At 44.5% G+C, this 9,708-nt stretch overlaps 1 protein-coding gene across 3 annotated transcripts in view; it reads left to right on the forward strand.

The window, feature by feature from the left end:
* The window catches only part of LOC140388396 (transketolase-like), a 69,758-nt gene extending 62,887 nt beyond the window's left edge, over positions 1 to 6,871 (forward strand). For all 3 annotated transcript variants that reach the window (XM_072472497.1, XM_072472499.1, XM_072472500.1), the window contains exons 13-14: positions 3,362 to 3,484; positions 5,171 to 6,871. In XM_072472497.1, coding sequence (XP_072328598.1) covers positions 3,362 to 3,484; positions 5,171 to 5,343 — 296 coding nt within the window. In that variant the 3' untranslated portion in view covers positions 5,344 to 6,871. The remainder of the gene's footprint in view (positions 1 to 3,361; positions 3,485 to 5,170) is intronic.
* The last annotated feature ends 2,837 nt before the right edge of the window (positions 6,872 to 9,708 follow it).

Below are 9,708 nucleotides of genomic sequence, written 5' to 3' on the forward strand. Positions count from 1 at the left end.
AGGAAGGATGAATGGGGTGTTTGAGACTTTTACCGGGGGTTGTACAGGTTGGAGATTCTGGAGGATGGCTCTGATACATAATTCTTGGATGGTTTGGACTTCTCGGTGGTGGAGAGGTGAGAAGCGTGGAGACTTGAGGCTCCACTCTGGCTGGAGGAAATTATGAAGTGAATTGATTCTGTGCAGTCTGGGAAGGCACCGGACCTGGACTGATTCCCAGTTGAGTTTTATTAAAAATTTGTGACAGCGCTGGGGCCCCATCTGCTGGGTATGTTCAATAATTTGTTATCTGGGGGTATCTCTTTGAGATATTGTGGCATTTTGGGTTTGGACCTAGGTTCATCTTTTGGATGTTATTGTCGTATGGGGCCCCCATTGAGAGCGTTCATACCAACGCATTAAGCTTGTGGTATTTTTATCTTTCTAGGAGAACAAGGCATGTGTCCCCTTTTCCCTGTTACATTTTGCATTGCCAGTTGAACCGCTGGCTATTACACTGAGGTTGTCAACAGAGTGAAAGGGTACAGAGAAGGGAGATGTGGAGCATTACGTGTCCCTTATGTGGACGACTTATTGTTGCGTGTAATAGACCCTCTCTTCGGTGTGGGAACGATTATGGAAGTATTTAGTAAGTTTGGTTCCTTTTTGGGTTATAAGTTATAAACTCAATATGGGGAAGAGGGAGGTATTTCCGGTGAACCCTCAGACAGGTTCCGGGTCTGAAGAAATTGCCATTTCGGTTGGCCTGGTCGAGTTTGAAATATATGGGAATGCAGATGATTGGGCATTGTTGCTTAAGCTAAATCTGGCCCGTCTGGTAGAGGGGTGAAAGAGGATTTGAAAAGGTGGGATGCCCTCCTGGTATTGTTGGCAGGACGGAGCCAAACGATGAAAATGATGGTCCTTCCAATATTCTTATTTGTCCTTCAGAGTCTTCCAATCTTTTTTCCCTTTTTTTTGTGAAGATTAACAAACTGGTTTCGAACTTTGTATGAGTGGGCAAGATTCCTCTGGTCCGGAGAAAGGTTTTGCAGAGAGATAGGCAGTCAGAGAGACTGGTGTTGCCTAATTTGATGAATTACTATGGGGCAGCGAATATTGAAAGTTTGGAAATGGGTGGTGGAGAAAGGTCGATTTGGGGGAAAATTGAGGAGGTTTCCTGTACAGCGTCGTGTTTGAGGACATTGACGATGGCTCCTCTTCCATTCTCACCGGTCCTGTACTCTCCGAGCCTGATGGTAATAGCATTTGGAACCATGACTTCTGGTGGCTTCCATGAGCTGATGGGTTGCACGCAAAATGGCTCCCGCTTGGAGGCTCAGGTTTTGGCCCTTTCTACCAGGTTAATTGGAGTTTTCGTGGGGAAAAAGTGCAAAGTAACTGGAATGTGCTGGTTTCTCCTCCAATGTGGAATCTCAGCAGGTTACAACACCTGACTTAAATCGAATGAAGCCTCGATTCAAGAGGTGGATGACTCGTGGCGAAGCAATAGAAATTATGATGGAACTTGCCGTGTCGTCGTAACCTACCCCACTGCCTGTGTGTCAGTTGTTGGAGTTCATCAAAAGGGAATTTAGGAAGCAACGGCAGGAGATGCGGAAGGACCTATTCAAAGACGATTGAAGGACAGTAACCCCTCTTAGCAGGACTTTGGAACGGGTGGAGCAGTGTATGGGTTGCAAGGTGCGACGATCTGAGAGCTGGAGTGGATGGTGTCTGATCACAGTGACCAGATCATGTCTTTGGAGGCGTGGTGGCAATGCTGGGAGAAACCCATAAATTGTTGATGGCAAGAGTTGATGACACAAATTTACAAACAGTCGGATTGCCAGAGGAGCTGGAGGACTGGGCTGTGTTCATGACTCTCTGTAGTTTCTTACGAGCAGTTCCCATACCAAACTGTGATGCAGCCAGATTGGGTGCTTTCTGTGGTACATCTGTAAAATTTGATGGGAATCAATATGGACATGCTGTATTTCCTTAGTTTCCTGAGGAAGTATAGGTGCTGTTGTGCTTTCTTGGTCATAACTTTGACGTGGGTGGACCAGGACAGATTGTTAGTGATGTGTACACCTAGGAATTTGAAGTTGTCAACAATCTTCAACTCGGCACCATTGATGCAGACAGAGGTGTGAACGACACATTCGCTTCCTGAAGTCCATGACCAGCACTTAGTTTTGCTGACATTGAGGGAGAGATTGTTGTTGTTGCACCATGCCACTGGGTTCTCTGGAGGGGACATGGGGCACCCCTGCTTTATTTCTCTGTCCAACTGGAAATATTTTGAACTCGTACTATTCGTGAGAACACAAGCCTTAGATTCCCTGTATAACAGTCTCACTCACGATCCAAACCTGGTCCCAATGCCAAACCGCTCCAAAATGCAAACATGGAGTCATCGGGTGAACTCTACCTTCTTCTGTGCCAGGATGAGCCTGATACAATTTAATGTGGTTCACAGGGCTCATATGACTCGTGCACACATGAGTGGGTTCTTCCGGGAGGTGGAGAATAAGTGTGAGGTGCACAAAGGGTCCGGCGAATCACATGCATGTGTTTTGGTCCATCCCAAAATTGTCGGGTTTAGGATGTCGGCATTTGAGACATTGTCGAAGATTGTGAGGATGGGGCCGTGCCCTTTGGTGGTAATCTTTGGTAGATCGGAGCTTCTGTAAGGTCAAGGATGTCATGGCCTTCGCCTCTCTGCCTGGCAGCGAATCCTACAGGGTTGGAAGTCATCCGTGCCACTGAGGGCGTTGGCATGATTGGAGGCTGTGGCAGAATTTCTGCAAATGGAGAATTTCAAGGGCCTGCTTGTTGCCAGCGAGTATATGGGGGTGGGGGGGGGGTTATTTTTAAGTTTGTAAAAGAGATGGAAAAATGGCGAACTGTACTTTGATTTGGTTTTTATGAATGTGAAACTCTCTGTATGGTATGGAATAAAATATATTTAGAAGTTTGGAACCAGTTCAGGCAACATTTTAGGCTGGAGTCAATGTTGTTATATGTAGAAACACAAATTTATCCCAGCAGGAATGGACTCATCCTACAAGTTCTGGGCGCAGGAGGAAGATTTATGATACATATGGGTAGTTATTATAAAAGTTGTATAAAGTTGATTGATTGTTGTGTATAATGGAAACTGTCTTGAATAAAAATATTTTAAAAAATAAATGAGGTCAAGGATTTCAGTGTATCGGCAAAGTTTCCAGCAAAATAGATCAAACTTTCAAATTGTCACTATTCTCTTCACTCATTTCCTTGTGTCTAAGGAATTTTTGGAATCTGTACTTGAAAATGGTTAAGATATTTGCATTATTTACAACCAAATGAACATGGTAAAATATGCAATATTTTACAGGTATATTTATCCGAGTGGTTGACCCATTTACAATCAAGCCACTTGATGATAAAACCATCATTTGTTGTAGTAAAGGCACCAAAAAAAAGCATGTTATCACCGTGGAGGACCACTATTATGAAGGTACTGTTTTAAAATGCATTTGGATTTGTACATGTAAGGTGGAACTGTGGTTCGTTTTATAGTTTGTAATGGTTCATTGTATGTTTGCATTTTCGCACACCGTTCATAACATTTGTTCAGCTATTGAGACAGATCACCCGCACATTCTGTATTCTCTGTAAAGGTTGGATGAGCACTGAGACAATTTTAACCCAAGATGCCGAGACAATTCAGTATATAAGATTTAAGTACCAAGTATGAAATTATCGATTACATTCCAGGGATGACCTCTGTAGATCGAAAATATGTCTTAATTGCTTCAATAAGCCACAGCAAGACAACTCCAAGGAGCTCTTGTTTGTGTAGAATCACGGAATGGTTACAGCACAGAAGTAGGCTTTTCAGCACATCAAATACATGCTAGTTCTCTAAGATCAATTTAGCTAGTTCCACCACCTTATCTTAAACAATGTTATAGAATTGTACAACAACTTCAGAATATGTTCAAGATATTATTACAAATAAACCACAAAAACCTGCCAATTAAGATTTTATTCAACTTTTCTTTAATTACAGCTACAAAATTATATGGCCATACTACTAATAGTAATAATGATCTTTATTGTCACAAGTAGGCTTCTATTAACACTGCAATGAAGTAACTGTTAAAAGCCCCTAGTCGCCACATTCCGGCACCTGTTCGGGTACACAGAGGGAGAATTCAGAATGTCCAAATTACCTAACAGCACGTCTTTCGGGACTTGTGGGACGAAACCGGAGCACCTGGAGGAAACCCACGCAGACACCGGGAGAGCATGCAGACTCTGCACAGACCATGACCCAAGTCGGGAATCGAACCTGGGACCCTGGCGCTGTGAAGCAACAGTGCTAACCACAGTGCTACTATTTTCCTTTCCTACCAGCAAATGTTCCCTCTAATTTCCCTTTGCTGTGCACAATCTATTTCTTGCACTCTGTAGGCTGTTTAAAATTGCCACCCAGCTATTGTGCACATCTTAAAAGGACCACTCACTGCTTTTGCATGACTTGTTTGTACCCTGTGTGGCGCATCCCTGATGACTATGCAGGTAACCTGAGATTCCTGATGAGGTACAGGAGACAGCCAACTGACATATAGAGAAAATGGTATGCAATGTATAACTGATAGAATATATAATTGAAATCATTCCTGTTGCCTGCTTGAACATATTGAGAGGCAAACGTATAGATGAACCAACTGAAGAGGTAGTTGCTGGGGTGATAATATAAAATCATCCTTGTAACATAATGCCATTATGCCCATGCATCACAACCACGTCTGGTTATTGTCTCTTTATCAAGTCTGTGCAGTGGATCTGTTTGTTATTTATCGTACTCCTGAATGAGAAATCATGGATCAGTGCGACCTTCTTGTCTCCTTCCAGTGCATCAATTTACATCCCTATTTATAAGCTGCTGCCCAATATTTTTTTGATTAACTTAATATTCAGATAATATATTTCTGATTTCCTTAACTGTTCATAAGAAAAGTTAAATCCTATACCCGTGATACTCTTGTACTTTTGCAATTACTACAGAATTAGTATTTTTTTGTCTGTCTATATTTTCTGTATATTTTATATTAAACAAAAGTTTACTATTGCTATTCCACATAAGTACACCTATTTATACATCTACACCATTAATAGCTTTTCTATTTGCTTGCAGGTGGTCTTGGTGAAGCAGTGGCAGCTAGTCTTGCTTTAGAACCTACCATTCTAGTACACCGTATGGCAGTGTCTGGTGTACCATTTAGTGCAAAACCAGCGGAGCTACTCGAAAGGTTTGAGATTGATGCAAAGGCAATCATAAAAACTGTGAAAGACGTAATTGGGGACTAGCCAGTAATCCCCATTTGGGAAGCATAATGGGCTGAAGTTTGATTCTTTTCAGTGATTTGTTTGTATTGGAAATATACCATGGGTGTTCCTTGGAATTTACTTACCTGTAAAAACCTTGAAGTAGTCTTCAGAGTGACAATTGTTGCCTATTGTTTTACAGCCACTGTTAAGTTTTTGTTTCTGTTCCAGTGGTGAGCCCATATGCACAAAATATGCCAATTTAATGGTGGACAGATGGTTACAGCTCCTGATTTGTTTCAAATAACACCATACTTTACCAGTTTACTCTCTTTCCCCCCACCCCTAAAATTATATAAAAAGGCTACCTGCCCGAGGATTGGATAGGAATTGAAGGCATTAGATAATAGAAATGACTTAGTGGTATTTGTAGAATAATGCTTAATACATTTGTATTATTTTCCTCCGCTCTTTGTTTTATTTTAATGCAGGAATCAGTCCAATAAAATAAACAGGCTAATGTCAGTGCTAATATAGACAGGCTAATGTCAGTGCTAATATAGGCAGAAGAATATCCTACAAGTATGTTAAACACTTGACGGTGACTTCATCCCCGTCCATGGCTGCTGTCTCAGACTGAACTGAACTATTCATAATCTCAGCATCCTATTTAAGTCCATGTTGAGCTTTCAACTCCATCTCCTCCAATAAAATTCTTGCCACTTCCACCACTGTAACATTGCCCACCTCCACCATTAACTAACCAGTTTTGTTAAAGCATCAGCCACTCCATAAACTACAGCTCACCCAAAATTTTACTGCTTGTACCCTTACCCACACAAAAGTCCTACTTACCTATCACTCTCTCCTAAATGATCTACATGTTTGTGTTGAAATCCGTTCATTACCTTGCCTCTCCTGATGACTACTTAGTCCAACAGCTACATTCCTTGAATATCTGTTTCTCTGAAACTGGTCTCTTGTGTACTCTCTTTCTCTCTGCCATTAGTGGCTCTGCTTTCATCTACCATGGCCGTGTGCTTTGGAATTTCCTACTTAAACACATCCATGTTCCTCTCAACATCAAAGGCATTTTGTAAATGTAAGTTTTTGCTTTTCATCAATTAATATTGCCGATTCTGTTAAATTTCAGTTTCTTTCAATACAATAAAAATCCCATTTACTTAGTTACATTTTTTCCTCTAACCATAAAGGCATTTTGTTTAGTGTCGATGTGAATTTAACAGTTAATTTTCACTCTCCTTTATGGAGCAGACTTGAACCAAAGTAACTCATAATTTGACTGATGTTTACAACAATAAATGATGGAGTTTTATACAAGTCAGAGAGCATAAGTAACTCACTGCCTCCATTTTACTGCTGGCATAATTTTAAAAAAAAATGTTTATTTTATGACTTTGAAGATTTTAATTAAAAAACTGTTTTTTAAATGTTGCTTCGAAGATTTGAGAGTCTACAAGAATATTCAACTTTAAGGGCTTAGAAATGCAAGTTTTGTTCGAGAGGTGCTATGCCATGACAAAATAATAAATTTTTTAACAACTAAAAAGGAATTCTGAGAGTTTCTTGTAGCTATCAGGCAGTAATTTTGTTCCTCATTTATTAATTAATTATTATGAGTGATTGCGTTCAACTGTTAAATGGTTTCTGCTAATTTGAATCAAGCTGTTCTGTCAGGTAAAAGACTTAACCAATGCTTGGTTACTTCCTGTAGTTGGAGCTGTAACAACAGGAATATCCAGCAGAGTTGTCGATGCGGTCAACAGATTGCAGTGCAAGGTGAAGGAGTTTTTCTGCGTTAAGTCTGAGATCATAGCGCCGACATGCCAGCGCACTTGAGGTCAACAATGGTGGCGGGGTGGCGGGGCAATCACTGTGGAGACCTTGGTCCAGGACATAGGGCCTGATGTGTGCCAGGGGTTGCACGCCATCGCTGTGGGCATCGGTAGAATCTATCAGTGGCTATGCGGCAGGGGTCATGGACATCTCCACCTCATTCCACCTCTTTTTTAAAATAGATATGTGAAGAGTTTTTTAACAAAATTTTCAACCATACAAACCCCCCCCCCGGTAACAAAAAAGAAAGAAAGCTCACATAGCAAGACATGAACATGGCAAGTCAATATGATACAGAACTTTGTACATTGGATTCCTCCCGTACATGTCAGTTTTCCGGATCATTCATGTGTTTTCTTGCTCCAATGCCCCCCCAGAACCCCCCCCCCCCCCCCGGGTTTCTGTTGCTGCTGTCCGACCTTCATCTAACGCTCCGCGAGATAGTCTAGGATCGGTTGCCACCGCCTGTAGAATCCCTGCGCAGACCCTCTCAAGGCAAACTTTATCCTCTCCAACTTGATAAACCCTGCCATATCATTTATCCAGGCCTCCACGCTGGGGGGGCTTCGCCTCTTTCCACATTAACAAGATCCTTCGCCGGGCTACTAGGGACGCAAAGGCCAGAATGCCGGCCTCTATCGCCTCCTGCACTCCCGGCTCGTCCACTACTACAAATAGTGCTAGCCCCCAGCTTGGCTTGACCCGGACATTCACCACCTTAGATACTATTCCCGCAACTTCCCTCCAGAACCCCTCCAGTGCCGGGCATGACCAAAACATATGGATATGGTTCGCCGGACTTCGTGAGCATCTCCCACATCTGTCCTCCACCCCAAAGAACCTACTCAGCCTCGCCCCCGTCATATGCGCTCTGTGCACCTTAAACTGTATCAGGCTAAGCCTGGCACACGAGGAATAGGAATTAACCCTACTTAGGGCATCAGCCCACAGCCCCTCCTCAATCTCCTTCCCCAGCTCCTCTTCCCATTTACCTTTCAGCTCCTCGACCAAAGCCTCCCCCTCTTCTTTAATCTCCTGGTATATCGCCGACACCTTGCCCTCCCCGACCCATATGCCTGAAATCACCCTGTCTTGAATCCCCTGTGTCGGGAGCAGCGGGAATTCCCTCACCTGCTGCCTCACAAATGCCCTCACTTGCATGTACCTGAAGGCATTTCCCGGGGGTAGTCCAAATTTCTCCTCCAGCGCCCCTAAGCTCGCAAACATCCCATCAATGAACAGGCCCCCCATTCTTCTAATCCCTGCCCGATGCCTGCTCTGAAACCCCCCCCCCCCCCGTCCATCCTTCCTGGGACAAACCCATGGTTATCCCTAATCGGGGACACACCGAGGCTCCCAACGCTCCCGTGTGTCGTCTCCACTGCCCCCAGATCTTTAGCGTTGCCGCCACCACCGGGCTCGTGGTATACCTTGTCGGCGAGAGCGGCAGCGGTGACGTCACCAGTGCCCCCAGGCTCGTTCCTTTGCAGGACGCCATCTCCAACCTCTTCCATGCCGCCCCCTCTCCCTCCATCACCCACTTACGGATCATCGCCGCGTTGGCTGCCCAGTAGTAGCCACCCAAATTCGGCAACGCCAACCCTCTATCTCTGCTACGCTCTAGGAACCCCCTCCTTACCCTCGGAGTCTTGCTCGCCCACACAAATCCCATAATGCTCCTGCTTACCCTCTTAAAAAAGGCCTTGGTGATCACAATTGGGAGACATTGGAATACAAAAAGAAACCTTGGGAGGACCACCATTTTAATCGACTGTACCCTGCCCGCCAGCGAGAGTGGCAACATGTCCCACCTTTTAAAATCCTCCTCCATCTGTTCCACCAGCCGCGTCAAATTAAGTTTGTGCAGTGCCCCCCAGCTCCTACCTGAATCCCCAAGTATCGAAAGCTCCTTTCCGCCCTCCTCGACGGAAGGTCGTTTATCCCTCTTCCCTGATCCCCCGGATGCACCACAAAGAGCTCACCCTTTCCCATGTTGAGCTTATAGCCCGAAAAGTCTCCAAACTCCCTTAGGAATCTGCATGACCTCAACCATCCCCTCCACTGGATCCGTCACATACAGCAACAGGTTGTCTGCGTACAACGACACTCTATGTTCCTCTCCCCCTCGGACCACCCCCTTCCATTTCCCCGACTCCCTTAACGCCATGGCCAAAGGTTCAATTGCCAATGCAAACAGCAGAGGGGACAGGGGGCACCCCTGCCTCGTCCCTCGATACAGCCGGAAATACTCCGACCTCCGCCGGTTCGTGACCACACTCCCCACCAGGGCTCTATACAGGAGCTTAACCCAACTAATAAACCCTCTCCTGAACCCAAACCTCCTCAACACTTCCCAGAGACACTCCCACTCTACTCGGTCAAAGGCCTTCTCCGCGTCCATGGCTACCACTATCTCCGCCTCTCCCTCCACCGATGGCATCATTATCACATTTAGGAGCCTTCACACATTGGTATTTAGCTGCCTACCTTTTACGAATCCCGTCTGGTCCTCGTGAATCACCCCCGGGACACAGTCCTCAATCCTCGTAG

The sequence above is a fragment of the Scyliorhinus torazame genome, chromosome 13, assembly GCF_047496885.1.
Source record: "Scyliorhinus torazame isolate Kashiwa2021f chromosome 13, sScyTor2.1, whole genome shotgun sequence".
Lineage (NCBI taxonomy): Eukaryota > Metazoa > Chordata > Chondrichthyes > Carcharhiniformes > Scyliorhinidae > Scyliorhinus > Scyliorhinus torazame.